Below are 25,951 nucleotides of genomic sequence, written 5' to 3'. Positions count from 1 at the left end.
CTGATCTCGGACGCCTGCCGAGGTCGTTAGGAGATCTTGGGAGTAGGAAGGCAATCGGGAGGGGATGGTGTGAGAGGCAGGGTGGTGACAGTGGTCCGTGGATTTAATGTGAAGTTGGGAGGAGAACTCCTGCTCCTCCTGGCTCCACAATAAGGTAAGTTTAAAAAAAAATAAAACTTACCTTTCCAGTGGCAGCCTCCAGTGGTCCCCTCCTCCAGTCAAACATTCAAATCCTGAAGTGAGAATTTGGCTTAACGGGATACTTTATGGTGCATGTTATATAAAAATAAAAGAAGCTTCTCACAGTACCAATTTTATGCAGGAGTAGACCATGGGTGCATCTAATCTGTGGCAACATTGATGTGACTTTGTATCCAAAGTTAAATACAGGAAGTTCCTTGACTGCTCCTTTTTACCTAGAAATGTTTGTGTGATTGATAGCTACATGCAGTGGAATGAAATAGCTGATATACATACTACAGTGCATGAGCTCTTAAGTCGTTTTCTAGTATATATCCGTCCACGATTGGGCTCTTCTCCCATCAGCGCACCCATAATAACTGAGATTCATCCGTCGATTCGACGGGAGACTCCATCATCATTTAATAACAAATGCCACATGGTTTCATAATGGAAATAGCTCCTTATGAATCTAATGGAATGTTTCAAAAGGAGGTACAGAAGAAAGAGAACACTAAAGCTAGAAAGGTTAGCTTCTTATACTGGAATGTGCTGTTCTAAATTTACTCTAAACTGATAAAATTGAGACCCTCTACTGTTTTTAATGGACCATATCCCACCCTGTGTGATTTTATCAGCCAAAAAGTCATTATAAAACAGAGAAGCAAAATGTTAAGGAATTCAGTCACTGTTCAGCTTTGCAAGCCTACAATTTAAAATGTACCATTCTCACTAAAACTAGAGATGACAAATAATCTAGCCAGCAATTGGCAACGCTTTAAAAACTGTGGAAAAATTAAAAGATTGCATCATATCTCATTAACAATTAACACTAATTACCTGAACGGACAGAGGCACTTCAAATATTTAGTGGTCTTCAGTTTGAAGACAAGACTGATATGGATGTTGTTCTTAGCAGGATGGAACAACTTTGTGTTCGAAAGACTAGTGAAGCCCCTGCAATAGACTGTGACTACTACGGAAAATATCATTGCATAAAGACAGTCTGTCTGGTTTGGGGTCAGAGGTGCAATGCAGCCAAGTGTCCAATGTCCAAATATTGGAAAAAAGGCAAAGAGCAGCTACATATGATAGAAGATAATTATAACTCAGAGAAAGATTATGTTTTCATGCTTGAAGTTGTTGAATCGGTAGAAGACCAAAACACTAACAAGTTATATGCCAACATGCTCATAAACAACAAGCAACTCAGATTTCAACTAGACAATGGTATCACTAATAACGTTGGACCTGACAAAGAATACCTAAGGCTATTTAATAATCCAAGTGGTAGAGAACTTCAAGATGCTAACACTTCACTGTCCATGTTCAACAAAACAGAAATTAAGCCATTAGAGAAAAGGAAAGTCTGTGTTAGAACCCCAACAAGTATAGTATTGAGTTTTGAATAGCACCAAGTGGATGTAGACCTTTTTCTGGTGCTAGAATCATTCAACTTATTCAACTTGTGACAGTGAATCATGAGAACATTTTGATGATAAAGAACTTGTCAAAGGTTAGAAAACAAGACATTGTGGTTAAGTACTATGATATCTTTGAAACAGAGGGGAAGTTAGAAGGTATTCGGCAGGATTAAATTGATTGCAAGATCCCACTCATACAGTTGCCAGTCAGGAAACTAACTCCAGCTGTAACACAACTTGTCAAGAAGCACATTAATAAGCTTGATACTCGGAAAGTTCTTGCACGATCAGTGCCTTGACTGACTTAGTGTCTTCAGTGGTAGTGGTAATAAAAGGAAATGATAATGTGCATCTGTGCATCAATCCAAGACCACTTAACAAAGCCCTTATCACTATCCACTTTGGACTTTAGAGGATGTTCTGTGAACTAGTTAAAGTGAATTATTCACAATTGTGGAAGCAAAAAATTAGTTTAGAGATGTTGTATTAGATGAAGAATTGAGTTTTTTGCCTATACTATTTGGAAGATACAGATAATTTTGTATACCTTTAAGAATCTCTTCAGCATGTGAGGAATTTCAGAGACTTCATGCGGCACTTGGAAATCTCAAAGGAGTCAGAGTCATATTGAATGACATTTTAGCCTATGGTATAGATGAACAGGGCCATAATTGGAAAGTAGAAGCTCTGCTGAAGTTATGCTAACAAAGGATATCAAGTTGAACAAAAGTTAAATGAAGTTCAAGGAACAAAAAGAGAAATATCTGGGCCATATTCTCTCTAAAGTTGGATTAAAGTCAGATCCTACTAAAGTTGAAACATTGGCCCATATTTTGTGCTGAGTGGGGAATGAACGGTGCTCGCCGCTCGTTAAGATTTAAACTTACCCACATATTATCCACGGGCTTTTGGGCACCAACTTCCAGCATTGGGGAGCCGAAAAAATTGCACCGTCCTCTCCCAGGCATCTGTGAGCTGTGGGCATGGGGGAAGGAACTGTGTATCCCCTTAACTAACCAGATAGCAGGATAGTTCACAAGCCACACAGACACAGAACCAGGAAGTGATAGAATAGCAAATTCAATGTAAAATCAGTTACAGAAAGCAAAATAAAGAGAGGGTAAGAAATACTGAATTAAAAGACAGAGATAAGAGACAGAAAGAAAAAGTAAAAACATAAAAATATAATTTTTTTTAAACGTCCAGCAACAATTAAATTTTGAAGGAATGAGACTACACACTTGTAAAAGTAAATTTTCAATGCCAGAGAGGATGTTTAGCAGTCATTAAGACTTACCACGCCATTAAAATTTTGGTTAGACTAAAAAAAGGGCGTACCTTTTTCTGACAAAAATAATTCGTTTTCAGCTGGGCAGTGCAGCAACTTCGCGCATTGCAGCTATTTGACCAGTGAGTCAGCCGGCGAGCTGTCCTGCCCCACAGCTTTTGGAGGAGCAGGGCATCTGGTAGAGCAACTTCCGGATTTCCACGTTTGACTGTGCATGTGCGGTCGCCAGAAGTTGCTCTTCCATTTGCCCTGAAATAACAGTGAGCCCTGTTAGGGTCGCAGTTATTTTCAGAGCAAATTCTGGGCCAATATTTAAAATGCCTTCTCCCATTAACAAACATGGTATCCAGAGAATTCTTGGACTGACTAGCTATCTGCATCAGTTTGCTCCAAAATTATTAAAGGTAACTGCCCCACTTAGTGTGATCACTGAAGAAAAAAGTTGACTTTACATGGGACTGTCACCGTGAGAAGTATTTGGATGAGGTCAAGCTCATCATCTCTCAAGCACCAGAACTTAGATATTGCAACATTAATAAGGATGTACCGCTACCGTTCAATGTATTTGGAACATGACTGGGAGCATTTCTCATGCAAGAAAGTCAATCATTTGCCTCAAAGCCTCTAACTGAAAGAGAGAAAAAATATGATCAGATCGAAAAAGAACTCATAGTCATTGTTTTTGATTTTGGGAAGTCCAAACAGTAAGTCTGTGTAAAGCAAATTACCATGGGAAGTGATTGCAAACTTCTTGAAGCCTTTTTGAAAAATAATCTACATATTGCACTCAAAAAGCTCCAGAAATTGACCATATGTCTTCAAAAATATGAATTGATCGTTGTCTGCAGGAGAGGCAAGGAAATGTTTCTTGCTGACATGGTGAGCAAAGCATATCTACTGCAGATGACCAGAAAGGTTGAAAACCAGGAAGTCACGTCAATTGGCACAGACTTGGAAGGATGTAAGGAAATCAAAACCTATTGCATATGCTGCAATATTTACCCATATCTGAGGATGGAATGACCAAGAATAAGCAAGCTACTGGACTAAGTGAAGATCTGAAATTGTTGAGAATGACAATTGGTAAAGAACTGCCTGTATTACGAACTCGGGTCTGCCAATGATACCTTCCCAGGATCAGTAGTGACTGTTGCTCCCATCAGTGGTCTGAACACCTAACTCTTATGGAAGTTGACTTCTACTCTCCTATATCTACTTGTACAATAGTGAGACCCAGGAGTGTAACAATGAAACTCCCTTGTGAACTGGCTGGATCTCTCTGTTTTACACAAGTGTACTCCTTCAATCTCTCTGAAGGCAGACCGAGTTAACATTAGATGAGGCAAAATTTGGTTTGATTCAGACTGCTTTATTTCACAGTAAGATAAAACATACAGAGTGAACAGGTATGATCAGAGTTGCTTAGTTTAAATGGTACAATTTATATTTGCATAATTTCACAAAAATAAAAAACAAGCATCACTATCCTACTTCATTGAGTTATAGTCCAGCAATTTTATTTTAAATTCACAAGCTTTCGGAGGCTTCCTCCTTCCTCAGGTAAATGAGGAAGGAGGAAGCCTCCTTCATTTACCTGAGGAAGGAGGAAGCCTCCGAAAGCTTGTGAATTTAAAATAAAATTGCTGGACTATAACTTGGTGTTGTAAAATTGTTTACAATTGTCAACCCCAGTCCATCACCGGCATCTCCACATCACTACTTCATTGAGTCATCTTATTTAACAAACAGAATAACCTCTTAGAGCTGGACCACTCTACTTCCCTGAAATTTCATGTCTTTTCAACCTTCAAGCTGCGCTATGCTGCCCTGACTGCCTTTTTGGTGTCTGTATTAAGATTTTCAAAATTGTCTCTCACAGACATACAGCAATCAAAGGGTATTCCAGCACCAAGGTGCAAGGTGTCTTTCTGAATATGCATGCACGTTAACAAATCGCCTATTTTTCATTCTTTGAGAGAAGCAGCTTCCCATTACCTCTCCTCTGACTTTGGATTTACAACCCAACATGGGACTGTCCTGCAAAGCTAACCCCTCTTAGGCAAGCACTGTGCTCAAAACACATTTTAAAATAGCTCATGTATAGGTTATTTTTGTGGAAAAAATGGTTACACACTATGGACGTACAGTCCTTCTACACCTCAATCTCTCGGTGTGGGGCTAAATTGGGTAGCTCTTTCAAAGACCCAGCATTGGCATGATGGGCTGAATGGCCTCCTTCTGTGCTGTAAGATTGTATGATTCACCAGGGCGGTCTACAACAGCCCAGTCAGCCAAATATCACCACCTTCCTCTGCCTGGCTGAACTTGTTCTCACATTGAGCAACTTTTTGCTTAACTTCACCCACTACTTCCAAATAATTATTGTTGCAATGAGAACCCGCATGGGTCCTAGCTATGCCTATCTTTTTGTAATGATGTGGAGATGCCGGTGATGGACCGGGGTTGACAATTGTAAACAATTTTACAACACCAAGTTATAGTCCAACAATTTTATTTGAAATTCACAAGCTTTCGGAGGCTTCCTCCTTCCTCAGGTGAATGTTGTTTCCAGAACATTCACCTGAGGAAGGAGGAAGCCTCCGAAAGCTTGTGAATTTCAAATAAAATTGTTGGACTATAACTTGGTGTTGTAAAATTGTTTACAATTATCTTTTTGTAGGCTATGTTGAACATTCTTTGTCCCAGTCCTACTCAGGTCAACTCCCACATCTCTTCTTCCATTACACAGATGACTGTGTCGGGGCTGCTTCCTACTCTTGCCCTGATCTGGAGAATTTCATTAATATTGCTTCAAATTTCCACCATGCCCATACCTTTATCTAGTCCATCACTGAGATTCCCTTCCTTCCCTGGACTTCTCAACTCAATCTCTGGGGATAGGCTGTCCTCTGACATCCATTACAACCCTACCAATTTCCATAACTAACTAGATTATACTCCTTCCCACCCTGTTTACTGTAAAGATTCCATTCCCTTCCCCCAGTTTCTCTATCTCTGTTCCATAATGCTCTGATCATGCCACGTTCCACACCAGAACTTCTGAAATGTCCTCCTTTTTCCTCAGCTGAAGATTCCCCTCCATCATGGTAAACAGGTCCCTCCACTGAGTCTGTCCCATTTACCATACTTTAGCTCTCACCCCCTATTCCCCCTCCCAAAACCGTGACAGATCAATTTCCACGATTTCTGCCACCTCCAACATGATCCCACCACAAAATACATTTTCCACTGCTCTTTCCTTTCAGCATGGCGATGAGACTGTTCCTTTCATGAAACCCTAGTTCACTCTTTCATCACCACTAATACTGGTTCTCCTCCTCCTTCCTATGTGAGCACAGTGGATGAAACAACTGTCCATTCATCTTATCATGACAGTTACATGGGTAAGATGTGTATAGAGGGATACGGGCCAAGTGCAGGCAATTGGGACTAGCTTAGTGGTATAAACTGGGCGACATGGACATGTTGGGCCGAAGGGCCTGTTTCCATGTTGTAAACTTCTATGATTCTATGATTCTATCTCACATCACTGTCCAGGGGCCCAAAGAAACCTTCCGAGTGAGACAGCAATTTACTTGTACTTCCTCCAATCTGGTATACTGCATTCGTTGCTCACAATGGAGTATCCTATACATCGGGGAAAACAAACGTAGATGCGGTAATCCTTTTGCTGAACACCTCCGTTCTGTCCGCAAGCACAGCTCTGAGATCCCTGTCACTTGCCTCTTTAATTGTCCATCCTACTCCCAGACAGACCTCTCTGTCCTTGGTCTTCTATATTGTTCCAATGAAGCTCAATGCAAGCTCAAGGTGCAGCATCTTATCTTTCTACAAGGCACTTTGCAGCCCTCTGGCCTTAATGGCTTTAACAACTTCAGACCGTAACCACAGCTCCCATTTTCTTACTGACAGTAGGTGCTGATAAAGTAGGATGGGTGTACCAGTGCTTCTGGGGATGGGGGAGAGAGCGGGTTGATGCTTTGGGACGAGGATCCCTCATCCGTACACTGCTGGCAAGGTGGTCTGCATCCCTGATCTTGATCTGCCTTTTTCTTCCTCTAGACTCCAAGACCATTAGGGCCTGCTCCACTTTTCCACGCTCCCCCTCTCCAATTTAGCTAATTTACTTTAACTATTCACACATTCTCTGGGTCTTGTATATGTCTATTATTTCATTAATTTCTCTGATCATGCCTCCTTTTGTCTTACACTATTACCCCTTCTGTCAGTTAACCATCTCTTGCTCTCCACCTAATCACTTTACAGCTCATTCTTTTTCTTTTCTTGTCACTGTCCACTCCCTCCGCCCCCCAACGCACTCATTCCCTTGATCTGTTCCTTCTTATAAGCTGTTCACCTGTAAAACCTTCCAGTTTAAAAAAACTGGAAACTTGTCACATTATAAAATATTAAACCATAATATTGAAGAACTCGCCTTTTTTATATCATCCAGGTTGTGTATTTCAGGGGAAAGGCCTCCGTGTACACAAAGAAACTGTTGATTCATAAGTGCAGCGAGGGGAAGGCAGTCAAAAGCTTCCATACATGCATCGTATATCTGTTCTGAATACTTGATTTTACCTGAAGAAAAAAGTTCCATGTTGATTTTAATACATTAAAAATAATGTTTAAAATTAAAATATCATAACATACCATCATGAAAGAGAATATTTCATTATTTTACAAATAAGGGTCATGGGTAAGACTTTTTGGGGGCAATTTTCAACTTCGCCATCTGGACAGTAACCTGGCAGAGTGGATTGCCCAGCCATTGTAGAACCCATTGGATTTTCATCCGATTGAAATCAATGGGATGAAAATTGGGCAGGTTCTAAAATGGGCGGGTGATCGATTCCATCAGATCACTGCCAGGCAGTGAAGTTGAAAATTACTCCTGATATATAATGTTGGGTAGGCAGGATGTATTGCCAAGGTGTTTGCATTCTGGAGTCACCTTGGGATGGAACCATTCATGTAAATTCAGCCTAAATTCAAACAGGAAGGTTTCTTATACACAGAAGCAAATTACTGCAGATGCTGGAATTCTGAAACAAAAACAGAAAATGCTGGAAACACTCAGCAGGTCAGGCAGCATCTGTGGAGAGAGAAACATAGTTAACGTTTCAGGTCAATGACATTTTGTGTTTTAGTGTCAGATAAACAGTAATTGCCTTAGAGCTAAACAAACAGTTTAAATAACTGTTCGCTAACATGGTAGGACATCCTATGCCATGTGGGAACTCCAGAACATGGGAAAACCACATGTGCAGGAAGTGCCACCAACTGCTCGAGCTTGAGCTCAGAGTTTCTGAGCTTGAGGGGTGGCTGGCATATCTACAGTGCATACGGGAAGCTAAGAGTTTTGTGGATAGCACGTTTTAAGAGGTGGTCACCCCGCAACTACAAAGAGTTCAGACGGAGAGGGAGTGAGTGACCACCAGACAGACTAAGAGGAACAGGCAAGAAGTGTAGGAGACGTTTGGGAGTGTAGCACTTTCAAAACGGTATTAAGTGTTGAATACCAATGAGTGTTGACACCTCGGGGGAGTGCAGTCAGGAGCAAATCCAAGGCACCGTGGGAGACTTGGCAGCACAGGGGGGGCAAAAGAAATGCAGTTGTTATATGGGATTCGATAGTCAGGGGGATGGATAGGCATTTCTGCAACCGCCAACATGAGTCCTGCATGGCGTGTTGCCTTCTAGGTGCCGGGGTAAAGGACATGACTGAGAGGGTGCAGAACATTTGGAGGGGGGAAGGGGAACAGCCAGAAATCGTGGTCCATGTGGGAACCAATGACATAGGAAGGAAAAGAGTCGAGGTCCTGCAGTTGAAATTTCAGGAGCTAGGGAGGAAATTAAAAAGCAGGACCTCAAAGATAGTAATCTCTGGATTATTCCAAGCTCCATGCGCCAGTGAGTATAGGAATAGTAGGATAAGACAGGTTAATGCGTGGCTGGAGCAATGGTGCAGGAGGGAGGGCTTCAGATTTCTGGGACATTGGGACCAGTTCTGGGGCAGGAGGGATCTGTCCAAGATGGACCAGTTGCACCTCAGCAGAGCTGGGATCTATGTCCTCGGGGGTAAGTTAAAGAGTGCTGTGGGACAGGGTTTAACTTAATTTGGCAGGGGGCTTGGCACCAGGAGCAAACATTAGAGAGGAGAAACAAGGTGCACAGAGGACTGGGAGGGACAAGTAGCATGAGAGTAAAGAATAGTTCAGAAATAGAAGGGATCAGACACGGGGCAAATATGAGGCAGTCTAAGATGAGTCTGGAATGCATGTGTGTAAATGCATGCAGCATGGTAAATAAGGTTGGTGAGCTTCAGGCTCAAATCGCCTCATGGAACTATAATATAGTGGCAATAACAGAGACCTGGCTCGAAGAAGGGGAGGATTGGGTACTTAATATTCCTGGCTACAAGGCAAGCAGGAAAGGTAGGAAAGGAAAGAAAGGAGGGGGTGGCAGTATTGATCAAAGAAACTATTATAAATGTGACAGACTAAGTAATGCTGGTAGTCAGAGGGATTTGGGTGTTCTTGTACATGAATCACAGAAAGTTAACATGCGGGTACAGCAAGCAATTAGGAAGGCAAATGGTATGTTATCCCTTATTGCAAAGGGGTTGGAGTATAAGAGTAAGGAGGTCTTGCTGCAATTATATAGGGTTCTGGTGAGACCACACCTGGAGTACTGTGTACAGTTTTGGTTTTCTTATCTAAGGAAGGATATACTTGCCTTAGAGAGAGTGCAATGAAGGTTCACTGAGAGGTGTTTCCCCTGGCTGGAGAATCTAGAACTATAGGTCATAGTCTCATGATAAGGGGTCGGCCATTTAGGGCTAAGATGAGGGAACATTTCTTTACTCAGAGGGTTGTGAATCTTTGGAATTCTCTACCCCAGAGGGCTGTGGATGCTTAGTTGTTGAGTATATTCAAAACTGAGATCGATAGATATTTGGACACGAAGGGAATTAAGGGATATGGGGATAGGGCGGGAAAGTGTAGTTGAGGTAGAAGATCAGCCATGATCTTATTGAATGGCAGAGCAGGCTCAAGGGCAGTATTGACTACTCCTGCTCCTATTTCTTATGTTCGTATGTTCTTAAAAGGGAATAAGAGGGGCAAAAAGAGAGTATGAGAATAGATTAGCAGCTAACATAATAGGGAACCCAAAAGTCTTTTAAAAACATATATATATTAAAAGGGTAGTCAAAGGAAGTGTGGGGCCGATTAGAGACAAAAAAGGAGATCCTCTCATGGAGGCAGAGGGCATGGCTGAAGTACTAAATGAATTAGAACCACAGAAAAGATACAGCACAGAAGGGGGCCATTCGGCCCATCATTTCCGTGCCAGCTCGAAGAACAACCAGGTGCCCATTCTAATCCCACCTTCCAGCACCCGGCCCATAGCTCTGCAGCTTACAGCACTTCAGGTGCAGGTCCAGGTACTTTTTAAAAGAGTTGAGGGTCCCTGCCTCTACCATCAGTTCGGGCAGTGAATTCCATACACCCACCACCCTCTGGGAAAAAAGTTTTTCCTCATGTCCCCTCTAATCCTTCCGCCAATCAGCTTAAATCTATGTCCTCTAGTTCTTGAACGCTCCGCTAGGGGAAACAGGTACTTCCTGTCTACTCTATCTGGGCCCCTCATAATTTTGTACACCTCAATCAAGTCACCCCTCCGCCTCCTCTGCTCCAAGGAAAACAACCCCAACCTATCCAATCTCTCCTCGTAGCTGCAATTTTCAAGCCGTGGCAACATTCTTGTAAATCTTCGCTGCACTCTCTCCAGAGCAATTACGTCCTTCCTGTAATGTGGTGACCAGAACTGCGCACAATACTCCAGCTGTGGCCTTACCAGCGTTTTAAGACAGTTCCATCATTACATCCCTGCTTTTGTATTCTATACCTCGGCTAATAATGGAGAGCATTCCGTATGCCTTCTTCACAACCTTATCTACCTGTACTGCTACCTTCAGGCACCTGTGCACATGCACTCCAAGGTCTCTCACTTCCTCTAACCCTCTCAATATATTCCCGTTTACTGCGTATTCCCTTTTACTGTTTGCCCTCCCTAAGTGCATTATCTCACACTTCTCCAGGTTGAACTCCATTTGCCACTTTTCCGCCCATTCCACCAACCCATTGATATCTTCTTGGAGTCTACAGCTATCCTCTTCACTATCAACTACACGGCCAATTTTTGTGTCGTCTACAAATTTGCCAATCATGCCCCCTACATTCAAGTCCAAATCATTAATATATACCACAAACATCAAGGGACCCAACACTGAGCTCTGTGGCATGCCACTGGAAACGGATTTCCATTCGCAAAGACATCCATCGACTTTTACCCTTTGTTTCCTGTTACCGAGCCAATTTTGGATCCAATTCACCACATTTCCCTGTATCCCATGGCTTTTACCTTTCTGACCAGTCTGCCATGTGGGACCTTGTCAAATGCCTTACTAAAATCCATGTAGACAACATCCACTGCATTACCCTCATCAATCCTGCTTGTCACTTCCTCAAAGAATTTCATCAGATTTGTAAGGCATGACCTTCCCTGAACAAATTCATGCTGACTATCCTTGATTAAACCATGCCTTTCCAAGTGACAGTTTATCCTATCTCTCAGTATTGATTCTAATAGTTTGCCCACCATCGAGGTAAGACTGACCGGCCAATAATTGTTCGGCCTTTCCCTCGTACCCTTTTTAAACAATGATACTACATTTGCAGACTTCCAGTCCTCCGGTAACTCCCCTGTATCTAGTGAGGATTGGAAAATGATCCTCAGAGCATCCGCTATTTCCTCCCTGCCTTCCTTCAATAGCCTAGGAAACAATTCATCCGGCCCTGGTGACTTATCAACTTTCAAGGATTCCAGTCCCTCTGGTACTTCCTCTCTCGTTATGTTTACCTTATCCAATATTTCACACCTCTCCTCTTTAACTACTACGTCCGGATCATCCCTTTCCTTTGTGAATACGGAGACAAAATATTCATTTAAAACCCTACCCACATCCTCTGCTTCTACACACAAGTTACCCTTATTATCCCTGATAGGTCCCACCTTTTCCTTAGCTATCCTCCTGTTCTTAATGTACTGATAAAACATCTTTGGGTTTTCTTTAATCTTGCTAGCTAATATTTTTTCATGCCCTCTCTTTGCTTTGCTTATTTCCTTTTTTATGTCATCCCTGTACTTTCTATACTCCTCTAGGCTTTCTGCAGTATTTAGTTTTCTGCAACAGTCATAAGCTTTCTTTTTCTGCTTTATTTTGCCCCATATACTTCGAGACAACCAGGGGGCTCTAAATTTGGCAGTGCCACCCCTTTTTCTTTGAGGGGACATGTCTGCATTGTACTAGTAGAATTTCACTTTTTAGTGCCTCTCACTGGTTTGCCACTGATTTCTCCTCAAGTAGTTGTGTCCAATCCACTTCTGCCAAATCACCTCTTAGTTCTGTAAAATTTGCCTTCCCCCAATTTAAAACATTTACTCCTGATTTAACTCTGTCCTTTTCCATAATAATGCTAAAACTAACTGAATTGTGGTCACTATCCCCAATATGGTCACCCACTGTCACTTCACCCACTTGTCCATCTTCATTTCCCAGGACTAAATCTAGAATTGCATCCCCTCTTGTTGGGCTTGTCACGTACTGGCTAAAAAAGTTCTCCTGGACACCGATCAAGAATTTTGTGCCCTCTGTGCCCCTCACACTGTTTGAATCCCAGTTGATGTTAGGGTAGTTGAAGTCCCCTACTATTATTGCCCTCTTATTTTTGCACTCAGAAATTTGCCTACATATTTGTTCTTCAATCTCCCTTTCACTATTCGGGGGTCTATAGTGCACTCCTACTAGTGTGAATGCCCCTTTTTTACTTCTTAGCTCAACCTGTATGGCCTTGATTGATTATCCATTTAGTATATCATCCCTTCTCACAACTGTAATTGATTCTTTAACCAATAATGCTACCCCCCCCTCCTTTTTTATCACCCACTCTATCCTGCCTGAAAACTCTATATCCAGGGATATTGAGCTGCCAATTGTCCCCCTCTTTAAGCCAGATTTCCATTATAGCAATGATATCATGCTGCCATGTGTCTATCTGTGCCCTTAGCTCATCTGCTTTGTTTGTAATACTCCTTGCATTGAAGTATATAACCTTTAACCCCGTCAAATTCCTGTGCTGAACACTATTTAACCTTTGCTTGTTTTGCCTTTCTGACTCGGTAACTACGTCACTAACTGCTTTTCTACTTCCCGTTTCCTGGTCTGAATTTGTCCCATCTGTACCTGTCCTTTGGTTCCCATCCCCCTGCCATACTAGTTTAAACCCTCCCCACCAGAACTAGCAAATGCCCCCACGAGGATATTGGTCCCGGTTCTGCTTGGGTGCAACTCGTCCAGCTTGTACAGGTCCCGCCTTTGTGTCCGTCTTCACTAGAGAAGACGATGCTACCTTATAGCAGTAAAGAAGGAAGTAGTAGTGATATTGGATAGGATAAAGAGAAGAGACTTAAAAGATTGGCAGTACTCAAAGTACATGGGTGCGGTAGCATAGTGGTTATGTTACTGGAATAGTACTCCAGAGGCCTGAACTAATAATCCAGAGACATGAGTTCAAAATCCCACCACAGCAGCTGGGGAGTTTAAATTCAGTTAATTAAATAAAATCTGGAATAAAAGCTAGTAATGGTGACCATGAAATTACCGGATTGTTGCAAAAACCCATATGGTTCACTAATGCCCTTTAGGGAAACAAATCTGCTGTCCTTACCCAGTCTGGCCTATATGTGACTCCAGACCCACAGCAATATGGTTGATTCTTAACTGCCCTCTGCAATAGCCCAGCAAGCCACTCAGTTGTACAAACCCACTACAAAGAGTCATTAATAAGAATAAAACCAGATGGACCACTAGACACTGGACATGGCAAAGGCAAACCAAGCCCAGTCAACCCTGCAAAGTACTCCTCAGTAACGTGCTGTCCACAGACTAGTCAAGCAACTGCCTGACATAGCCATATTCATAGAATCATTTCAGCAAACATTCCAGTCTCCTCAATCACCATCCCTGGGTATGTCCTGTCAAGCTGGCCAGACAGACCCACCAGTGGTGGCGGCACAGTAATATACAGACAGGAGGGAGTGGCACTGGGAGTCCTCAACATTGACTCCAGACTCCGTGAAGTCTCATGGCATCAGGCCAAAGATGGGCAAGGAAGCCTCCTGCTGATTACCACCTACTGCCCTCCCTCAGCTGATGAATCAGTACTCCTCCATGTAGAGCACTACTTGGAGAAAGCGTTAAGGGTAGCAGGGGCTCAGAAGGTACTCTGGGTGGGGGACTTCAATGTCCACCACCAAGTAGTGGCACGGCAGCACCACTACTGATCTAGCTGGCCGAGTCCCGAAGGACATAGCGACCAGACTGGGCCTGCGGCAGGAGGTGACAGAGCCAACACGAGGGAAAAACCTAATTCACCTCGTCCTCACCAATCTACCTGTCGCAAATGGATCTGTCAATGACAGTATTGGTAGGAGTGACCACCGCACAGTCCTTACGGAGACGAAGTCCCGTCTTCAAACTGAGGACACCGTCCATCGTTTTGTGTGGCATTACCACCGTGCTAAATGGGATAGATTCAGAAACGATCTAGCAGATCAAAACTGGGCATCCATGAGGTGCTTTGGGCCATCATCAGTAGCAGAATTGAATTCCAACACAAACTATAACCTCATAGCTATTACTGAGGGATGGTCAGGATTGGGAACGAAATATACCGGGTCATAAGGTCTACAGGAGAGATAGGGAAAATGGAAGAGGGAGAGGAGTAGGCTTAGTGATTAGAGATGAAATCAATTCAATGATAAAGGAGGATATAACGAGAGGTAAAGCAGCCAACAGAGACCTTATGGGTTGAATTGAGAAATAGGAAAGGATCTAAGACTATAGTGGGAGTTGTGTATAGGACCCCTGGCAGCAGCTCTGAAGTGCTAGATTGTATAAATGCAGAGATTAGACAAGCATGTAAAAAAGGCATAGTGGTCTTAATGGGGGACTTTAACCTTCACATAGATTGGGGAAAGCAGAGTAGCAACTGTCAGAAAGGTAGTGAATTTCTTGAGTGTGTCCGGGATAGTTTTCTACAGCAGTATGTCCTGGAGGCAACAAGGAGGGAAGCCATACTAGATTTAGTAATGAGTAATGAACCAGATTTAGTTAACAGCTTAACTGCGTGAACATCTATCAAATAGCGATCATAACATGATCGAGTTCAAGGTAGTGTTTGAAAGGGAAAAAAGTGAGTCAGCTGCTAAGATTCTAGACTTGGGTAAGGCCGACTTCATTGGGATGAGACAGAGAGTGTCCACAGTAAACTGGGCAAATCTGTTAATGGGTAAAACGACTGATGATCAGTGGGAAATGTTTAAAGAAACATTTAACGAGATACAGAACTGGTTTATACCCCTGAGGGGCAAGAACTCTACTTGCCAAAAAAAACAGCCATGGACAACTAAAGAGGAAAGGGACAGTATAAGATGAAAGGAAAGGGCATACAAAAAGGCAAAAAATAGCACAGATCCTGGCGAATGGGAAAGATACAAAGATCAACAAAGGGTCACAAAACAGATAGTAAGAGCTACAATAAGAGAGTATGAAAAGAAACTTGCAAGGGATATCAAAACCAATACGAAGAACTTTTATAGTTATATTAGGAAAAAGAGGGTGGTCAGGAGCAGTGTTGGCCCCTTAAAAACTGAAAGTGGGGATATTGTCATTAACAATGGGGAAATGGCGGACATGTTGAATAATTACTTTACGTCAGTATTTACAGTAGAAAACGAGGATAGCATGCCGGATTTACCAAGAAAACTAATATTGAATCGGGGACAGGGACTCCATAAAATTAACATAAGTAAAGCAACAGTAATGAAGAAAATAATAGCACTAAAGAGTGACAAATCCCCAGGACCAAATGGTTTCCATCCCAGGGTTTTAAAGGAAGTAGGTGAGCACATTGCAGATGCCCTAACTATAATCTTTCAAAGTTCTCTAGATTCAGGAACTGTCCATCTGGATTGGAAAATTGCACATGTCACTCTGCTTTTTAAGAAAGGAGAGAAAGGGAAACCGGGGAATTATAGACCAGTTAGCCTAACATCTGTTGTGGGGAAATTGCTGGAGTCTATAATTAAGGATAGGGTGACTGAACACCTCGAGAATTTTCCGTTAATCAGGGAGAGCCAGCATGGATTTGTGAAAGGTAGGTCGTGCCTGACAAACCTGATTGAATGTTTTGAAGAGGTGACTAAAGTAGTGGACAGGGGAATGTCAATGGATGTCATTTATATGGACTTCCAGAAGGCATTTGATAAGGTCCCACATAAGAGACTGTTAGCTAAGTTAGAAGCCCATGGAATCGAGGGAAAAGTACGGACTTGGTTAGGAAGTTGGCTGAGCGAAAGGCGACAGAGAGTAGGGATAATGGGTAGGTACTCACATTGGCAGGATGTGACTAGTGGAGTCCCGCAGGGATCTGTCTTGGGGTCTCAATTATTCACAATATTTATTAACGACTTAGATGAAGGCATAGAAAATCTCATATCTAATTTGCCGATGACACAAAGATTGGTGGCATGTTAAGCAGTGTAGATGAAAACATAAAATTACAAAGGGATATTGATAGATTAGATGAATGGGCAAAATTGTGGCAAATGGAATTCAATGTAGACAAATGTGAGGTCATCCACTTTGGATCAAAAAAGGATAGAACAGGGTACTTTCTAAATGGTAAAAAGTTAAAAACTGTAGATGTCCAAAGGGACTTAGGGGTTCAGGTACATAGATCATTGAAGTGTCATGAACAGGTGCAGAAAATAATCAATAAGGCGAATGGAATGCTGGCCTTTATATCTAGAGGACGAGAGTACAAGGGGGCAGAAGTTATGCTGCAGCAATACAAAACCCTGGTTAGACCACACCTGGAGTACTGTGAGCAGTTCTGGGTACCGCAACTTCGGAAGGACATATTGGCCTTGGAGGGAGTGCAGCCTAGGTTTACTAGAATGATACCCAGACTTCAAGGGTTAAGTTACGAGGAAAGATTACAAAATTGGGGTTGTATTCTCTAGAGTTTCGAAGGTTAAGGGATGATCTGATCGAAGTGTATAAGATATTAAGGGGAACGGATAGGGTGGATAGAGAGAAACTATTTCCGCTGGTTGGGATATTAGGAGTAGGGGGCACAGTCTGAAAATTAGAGCCAGACCTTTCAGGAGCGAGATTAGAAAACATTTCTACACACAAAGGGTGGTAGAAGTTTGGAACTCTCTTCTGCAAACGACAATTGATACTAGCTCAATTGCTAAATTTAAATGTGAGATAGATAGCTTTTTGGCAACCAAAGGTATTGAGGGATATGGGCCAAAGGCAGGTATATGGAGCTAGATCACAGATCAGCCATGATCTTATCAAATGGCGGAGCAGGCACGAGGGGCTGAATGGCCTACTCCTGTTCCTATGTTCCTATGTTCCCTATGTTCCTAATAGCTCGGCATATCCCTCACTCTACCATTACCAATAAGCCAGGGGATCAACCCTGATTCAATGAGGAGTGCAGAAGAGTATGTCAGGAGGAGCACCAGGAGCACCTAAAAATGCTACAACACAGGACTACATGCATGCTAAACAACGGAAGCAACATGCTATAGACGGAGCTAAGCGATTCCACAACCAACGGATCAGATCAAAGCTCTGCAGTCCTGCCACATCCAGTCGTGAATGGTGGTGGACAATTATGCAACTAATGGGAGGAGGAGGCTCTGTAAACATTCCCATCCTCAATGATGGCAGAGCCCAGCACGTGAGTGCAAAAGACAATGCTGAAGCGTTTGCAACCATCTTCAGCCAGAAGTGCCGAGTGGATGATCCATCTCGGCCTCCTTCTGAGATCCTCACCAACATAGATGCCAATCTTCAGCCAATTCGATTGACTCCACGTGATATCAAGAAACGGCTGAGTGTAATGGATACAGCAAAGGCAATGGGCCCCGACAACATCCTGGCTGTAGTGCTGAAGACATGTGCTCCAGAACCTCTAGCTAAGCTGTTCCAGTACAGCTGCAACACTGGCATCTACCTGACAAAGTGGAAAATTGCCCAGGTATGTCCTGTCCACAAAAAGCAGGATAAATCCAATCCGGCCAATTACCGCCCCATCAGTCTGCTCTCAATCATCAGCAAAGTGATGAAAAGTGTCGTCGACAGTGCTATCAAGCGGCACTTACTCACTAATAACCTGCTCACCGATGCTCAGTTTAGGTTCCGCCAGGACCACTCGGCTCCAGACCTCATTGCAGCCTTGGTCCAAACATGGACAAAAGAGCTGAATACCAGAGGTGAGGTGAGAGTAACTGCCCTTGACATCAAGGCAGCATTTGACCGAGTATGACATCAAGGAGCCCTAGTAAAACTGAAGTCAAAGGGAATCAGGGGGAAAACTCTCCGATGGCTGGAGTCATACCTGGCATAAAGAAAGATGGTAGTGGCTGTTGGAAGGCAATCATCTCAGCCCCAGGGCATTGCTGCAGGAGTTCCTCAGGGCAGTGTCCGAGGCCCAACCATCTTCAGCTGCTTCATCGATGACCTTCCCTCCATCATAAGGTCAGAAATGGGGATGTTCGATGATGATTGCACAGTGTTCAGTTCCATTCGCAACCCCTCAGATAATGAAGCAGTCCGTGCCCGCATGCAGCAAGACCTGGACAACATCCAGGCTTGGGCTGATAAGTGGCAAGTAACATTCATGCCAGACAAGTGCCAGGCAATGACCATCTCCAACAAGAGAGAGTTGATGGGGATCACGATTGACCAGAAACTTAACTGGACCAGCCACATAAATACCGTGCCTACAAGAGCAGGTCAGAGGCTGGGTATTCTGGGGCAAGTAACTCACCTCCTGACTCCCCAAAGCCTTTCCACCACCTACAAGGCACAAGTCAGGAGTGTGATGGAATACTCTCCACTTGTCTGGATGAGTGCAGCTCTAACAACACTCAAGAAGCTCGACACCATCCAGGACAAAGCAGCCCACTTGATTGGCACCCTTTCCACCACCTTAAACATTCACTCTCTCCACCATCAGCCACCACATCTGCAGTGCGTACCATCTGCAAGATGCACTGCAGCAACTTGCCAAGGATTCTCCGACAGCACCTCCTAAACCTGCAACTTCTACCATCTAGAAGGACAAGGGCAGCAGGCGCATGGGAACACCACCACCTGTACGTTCCCCTCCAAGTCACACACCTTCCTGATTTGGAAATATATTGCCGGTCCTTCATCGCGCTGGTCAAAATCCTGGAACTCCTTACCTAACAGCACTGCGGGAGAACCTTCACCACACAGGTTGCAGCGGTTCAAGAAGGCAGCTCACCACCACCTTCTCAAAGGCAATTAGGGATGGGCAATAAATGTTGGCCTTGTCAGCACACATCCCATGAATGAATAAAAAAAAGTTAAAAAGTCACCCTGTCCCGAAGGGTTGCATCCTAGGTTAGAGGGAATTATAGGTGGAAATTGCAAAGTCTCTGGATACAATCTTCTAATCCTTCTTAGATATGGGGATGGTGCCGGAGGACTGGAGGATTGCAAATGTTACACCTGTTAAAAAAAGGGAGAGGGATAAGCCCGGCTATTACACACCCCTCAGCCTAACATTGGTGGTGGAGAATCTTTTAGAGACAATAATCCGGGACAAAATTAATTGGCACTTGGAAAAGTATGGGCTAATAAATGAAAGTCGCAACGGATTTGTTAAAGGAAAATTGTGTTTGACTAACTTGATTGAGTTCTTTGATGAAGTAACGGAGAGGGTTGATGAGTGTGGTGCAGTTGATGTTGTGTATATGGACTTTCAGTAGGTATTTGATAAAGTACCACATAATAGACTTGTTAGCAAAATTAAAGCCCATGGGATTAAAAGGACAGTGGCAGCATGGATACAAAATTGGTTAGAGGACAAAAGCAGAGAGCACTGGTGAATGTTTGTTTTTCAGACTGGAGGGAAGTATACAGTGGTGTTCCCCAGGGGTCGATATTAGGACCACTGCTCTTTTTGCTATATATTAATGACCTGGACTTGGGTATAGAGGGTATAATTTCAAAGTTTGCAGATGACACAAAACTCAGAAATGTAGTAAACAATGTGGAGGATAGTAACAGACTTCAGGAGGACATGGACAGACGGGTGAAATGGGCAGACACATGGCAGATGAAATTTATTGCAGAGAAATGTAAAGTGATGCATTTTGGTGGGAAGAATGAGGACAGGCAATATAAACTAAATAGTACAATTTTAAAGGGGGTTCACATACACAAATCGTTGAAGGTGGCAGGACAAGTTAAGAAGGCTGTTAAAAATGTATATGGGATCCTGGGCTTTACTGATGGAGGCATAGAGTACAAAAGCAAAGAAGTTATGCTAAACCTTTTATAGAACACTGGTTAGGCCTCAGCTGGAGTATTGTGTTCAATTCTGGGCAGCGCACTTAGGAAGGACGTCAAGGCCTTAGATAGGGTGCAGAAGAGATTCACTCGAATGGTGCCAGGGATGAGGGACTTCAGTTATGTGGAGAGACTGGAGAAACTGGGGTTGTTCTTCTTAGAATAGAGAAGGTTAAAGGGCGATTTGATAGAGGTGTTCAAAATCATGAATGGTTTTGACAGAGTAACTAAGGAGAAACTGTTTCCTGTGGCAGAAGGGTCGGTAACCTGAGGACACAGATTTAAGATGATCGGCAAAAGAGCCAGAGGCGACATGAGGAAACATTTTTTTAAAGCAGCGAGTTGTAATGATCTGGAATGCACTGCCTGAAAGGGTGGTGGAAACAGATTCAATAGTGACTTTCAAAAGGGAGTTGGATAAATCTGTGAAGAGAAAAAAATTACAGGGCTTTGGGGAAAGAGCAGGAGAATGGGTCTAATTGGATAGCTCTTTCAAAGAGCCGGCACAGGTACAATAGGCCGAATAGCCTCCCGCTGTGATCAGAATTCAGATGACGAAAGGTCATTGACCTGAAACTTTAACTCTATTTCTCTCTCCACAGGTTATATATACATTTTGGTAAACTGACTTACAAATTTAGTAGTAAATATTATGTGTGTGTGTTTGTTTCTATGGGGGGAATTTTAACCAACTAGGACAGGCGGGACCGTGGCACGACGAGGGGATGGCGGAGAACAGGTGTGTTAAATTGTAGAAAATGAGAAACCCAACGCCAACCCACCACGAACATGCCTACTTCTGGTTTAACCGCAGCGGATTGGGCAGCGGTCGAGTCACCCGCTCTCGGTCAATAATTATAATATGTTAATAGGGTCGCATGTCTCATATTTTGTCAGCCATTTGGATTTAACGACTGCGGGCCGGGTTTCCCAGGGCTCGGGAAACCTGGCAGTTAAAGGGAGGCGGAAAATCCCGGATCCAGCAGGTAAGTACTTTTCCAGCACTGCTTATGGGGCAGGAGGAGCAGGAGTGCTTCTCCCTGACTCCCAAGCTAATCTATCGTGATCTGCCTCCCTCCCTGCGATTGGCCAACCTCCCCCCCACACGTCTCCACCCGTGAACTCCAGAACTCCTCCGCGATCCGATCTCCGATCTACCCCCCGCCGCAATTTTCAGACCGTCCCCCATCCCCCAAACAATCTTTTCCCTCCATCCGATTTCTCCCCTCCCCCCCCTCCCTCCCTCCCTCCATCCTCTCTGTTTCCCGACTGCGGCCTTACCCGGCAGCAGCCAACCTCTCAATCTGATTGCTGCCGGGTGGGAAACTGAGTACAAAAATGTTATTGAGACCCTGCCATTAAATTCGACAAGGCCTCCGCCTTTCCCGGATTTCCGGGTTTCCCGGCTGCCGACAGTCACCCCCCACTCCATCTCCATAAATATCGGGGCCTGTTTGTCTTGTATAATAATTTATTAAAAGTCTTATATATGTATGTGCTTCCTGTCAACTTTTTCCATTCTAAATTCCGATGTTCACATTTATAACGGAAAGTGCCTATGTGAACCTGTTATGCTGTAATTACACTTTCCCTCCTGTGGAGGCACTACAGGATGACCTCTGGCAGTAGGGTGTAATTACAACATGACGAGTTTACATACACAGTTTCAATTATAAATGTGGACATAGGAATTTAAAATAGAAATATAAAAATAACAAAATGTACGACTTTAAAATGGGGACTTAATTACATTTATGCACCCTGGTCCAATTATTATCCACCTTGTAACCCAACTTTATATGAAGATTACATTTGTACTCGAGTTACTGTGTGCAATGCCATAGGAGACTGACTAGCATGTATCATATAATAAATATGCATTGAATTCCTGCAAGTGCCACACTTCTTGTAATGTCTATTTCTGTCACACTTTTTCCATTATGCCTATCTATCATGCTTTTCTGCCACAATAAAACTTAGCCATTCATTTTACTCACCTCTGATTAAGTCCTCCAAGCTTGATCACCAAAGTGGTCATAGTGTAGCTTATTTAGCTGTCTGACCTTCCAACTGCATTTCCAAGATAGCGGCACAGTTGCGCATAGTGCGACCTTGAATCAACTATAATCGGGCTACAGGCTGGCCTGCTCCCTTCCTGCTGCCATCCCTCCTCCCAGCAGATCCATGCAGCAATGCTGCTACTACCGGATTTCCCCCACCCTGATTGGACACCTTATGAGTGCCTAAAGCACATAATCAGTATATTTAAAAACAGCATGGCTTTTGGGAATGTGGATAGGGAGATTTGTTGAAAAGGTGTTCCCAGCAATGGAGAAAGCTATATTATTTAAAATATTTAGCAATATTTATTTCAAATAATACAGGTTTCTGCATGTCACTGTTGGAGAAACCCTTTTGAGAAATCTCTCTTATCCACTATAACTGGACACCCTCCATCCCAACCGGTTCCCTCCTGCCGGATATTGTATGCCAGTCCCACTGTCCCCCTATGCTTTTCCCCCACTGTCGACCTGTACCCAAAAAAATCCCATCACTACACATTTACCAGTATCACTCCACAATTCTCCTCCTTGAATGCTCTCCAAACTCCATAACTCCTGCACTCAAACTCCAAGATCACTCAATACAATAAACCCAAACAGCTCAGTCTAATCTGCATTACTGCTGCAAACAGTTTTGACAGCCTATTCCTATCAATCTTCAACCTGGAATATCTTCCTTAATATCTTGCATTGTATCCTGGCTTTTAAAGAAATGTAAGATATAAAGTTAACTACATAGATACATGAATTATTAATAGTATTGAAGACCAATGATTTACATTCTTGAAGCAAATACACACAAAATTCTAAAATTTGAGCTGAAAATATCAGAGGTGATTTTAGCTTCCTCCGCCCAGTGGAAACAGGGCAGGAGCTAAAATTGCAACTGAAGATTTACTGCTCTGTTCCCCCTTGTTTCCCATCTTGACTCTGAAGTTTTCTTAGGTGGCCAAGGCCTGAAGCAGTAGGGACCTCATTAAAATTTTCAAATCGGGGTCTTATGATGTTATTGGGACCCCAAATCAAATTTAATATATAAAAATGAAAGTTCTGCCCAGCGCTGAATCTGCTAAGTAAAACCTAGCAGAATTGGTTTCAAAGTGGCAAATGCAAGCGGTATTTATAGGCACTCACCTGAAAGCATTCAGATCACTGGTATCTGTTTGCTATAGCATTTTATTCAATTTCCACAGTGGTTTGGCTTGGGGATTGCTTTTTTCAACATTTTAGAGATTAGAAAACATTTCTACACACAAAGGGTGGTAGAAGTTTGGAACTCTCTTCCGCAAACGGCAATTGATACTAGCTCAGTTGCTAAATTTAAATCTGAGATAGATAGCTTTTTGGCAACCAAAGGTATTAAGGGATATGGGCCAAAGGCAGGTATATGGAGTTAGATCACAGATCAGCCATGATCTAATCAAATGGCGGAGCAGGCATGAGGGGCTGAATGGCCTACTCCTGTTCCTCTGTATTCTGCTTCTGGACCCTCAATGGTCACACTGCTTATGATGGGTCTCATTCTTGGCACTTTACTTTGGTTGCATGAAGAGGAGGAAGAGAAGCTACAGGAGCAATCGAAGCAGCAGCCTACCACAAGGAGCAGCAGTTGGGCCTCTCAGGAGACCACATATGAGGGAGGCTGCTCAAAGAAGGCCTTACCTAGCCCTTTGGGTGTACAGGCCTAGAGTTCCTGAAATTGTCTGAGTGCATGAGAAGGCGAAGCTTCTCCAGACTGGCTGTCACAAACCTGTGCAGCCTTCTGCAGCAAGATCTACAGCTCATTGGACCAGGTGTCCATGCTTTGCCTACAGCAGTGAAAGTCAGCACTGCCTTAACTTGTTTGCCTTGGGCTCCTTCGAGCTGCAATAGCTTTACATCAGTCTGCAGTCCATAAATGCTTAAAACAGTTCACTAACACTTTCTTTGCCAGGGCTAAAGACCACTCCCAGTCATAATGATAGGGCTGTTGGATTTGCTGCAATAGCTGGCTTCCCATGAGTGCAGGGTGTCACAGACTGCGCACAAGTAGTTATCGGGACGCCCGATAATCAGCCAGCAATCTACGTCAATAGGAAAGGCTTTCATTCAATTAATGTGCAGTTGGTCAGTGATCCCTGGCACAGGTTAATGCAGGTCTGTGTCTAGTTTCTAGGCAGTTGTCACAATGCCTTCATTCTGCTCCAGTTAACCATTCCTCCACTATTTCAGCCAACTCAGAAAGTCAGAGGATGGCTGATAGAGGTTAAGGGCTACCCCCTCCACACATGAGTCATAACACCTCACCATAACCCGAGCACACCCACAGAGATGAGATACAACCAGAGCCACGTGACGACCAGGATGATCTTCAAGCACCCATTTGGGCTCCTCAAGCAATACATTAGATGTCTGAATAGCCCTGGGGGTTTCTTGCAGTACAGCCCACAGAGAGTCTCCCACACTATGTTTGTATGCTTCACCTTACACAGCCTTGCTGTGCAATGAGGAATGCATAAGAAGGAAGAACATCAAAAAGACCTCCCCTCATCTGCTGAGGATAACTCAGATGAAGTTGAGGAAGGAGCAGAATAGGGAGGGCGAAGATACCAGTTTGTTATGTACCCAACGCTTCTCCTGATCTACTCATTCCTCTCAAAGCTTCTCCAACCCCTCTCCACATTAACAGTCCTCAGTACCTCCTCTATCAGTCCTTCCGCCCTCCAATAAAGAACCTTCAACCTCTGAGCTATCCATAAAGTACATGACATCTTGACATCACAGGCTCAAAACCTGCTATAAAACCACAATGCAGACAAATCTGAAAAGTTAAAAAGGTGAATTTTTTAATGGCTAACATAATAATAGGCTTAACATAATTTGTCACCAACGTGTCAACCCATGGTGCTTTTCGTAAACATTTTAAAAATTATCCTCCCCCAGTGACTTTAGCATGGCTGGTGTAAGACTGCTGAAGTTCAACAGAGGACCCTTGAGATGCTCGTGGTCAGTCTCCTCTGGGAGCTTGGGCCTGAGAAGGCCCGGCTGTAAAGTGCAGCATCTCAGCTTCTGCTGGGGCAGTACGGCGCAGCTGGCTTTCTGGGAATAGCGGGGGAGCAGGTGTGCTGTCGCCTTGAGAGAGGGCTCATCACTCCTACTGATCTGTGGGACAGCAAACTGCTGGAGATCAGCAGCGCTTTTGAAGCCCTTGGCAGGCTTTCCAATACTTCATACAATTGTATGTGTGCAGAAAGCAGCTTTATGTGAAGGCTGGGTCCCTGATGTCAACATCTCTGTCCTCCTCAGCAGAGTTTGGAACCGAGCCTGCAAGAAAGACGGAAGTGTGTCAATGTTAGAGTAGTTTTGAGGATGTGCATGTCAGGGTAGAATAGTGCTGCTGGTGTGTGAAAGATGATAGAGGTGTGAGGAGCTGAAGGAAGCAATAGTGTAGCAGTAGAAGCAGGAGGAAGTG

At 43.5% G+C, this 25,951-nt stretch overlaps 1 protein-coding gene across 1 annotated transcript in view; it reads right to left on the bottom strand.

The window, feature by feature from the left end:
• The window catches only part of LOC137332124 (protein phosphatase 3 catalytic subunit alpha-like), a 463,527-nt gene that overhangs the window by 99,833 nt on the left and 337,743 nt on the right, over nucleotides 1-25,951 (bottom strand). The window contains exon 6 of the mRNA XM_067995834.1: nucleotides 7,349-7,494. Within this exon, the coding sequence (XP_067851935.1) occupies nucleotides 7,349-7,494 (146 nt within the window). The remainder of the gene's footprint in view (nucleotides 1-7,348; nucleotides 7,495-25,951) is intronic.

Source organism: Heptranchias perlo, chromosome 14, assembly GCF_035084215.1.
Source record: "Heptranchias perlo isolate sHepPer1 chromosome 14, sHepPer1.hap1, whole genome shotgun sequence".
NCBI lineage: Eukaryota > Metazoa > Chordata > Chondrichthyes > Hexanchiformes > Hexanchidae > Heptranchias > Heptranchias perlo.
This window is presented reverse-complemented; position numbering and strand designations above follow the sequence as displayed.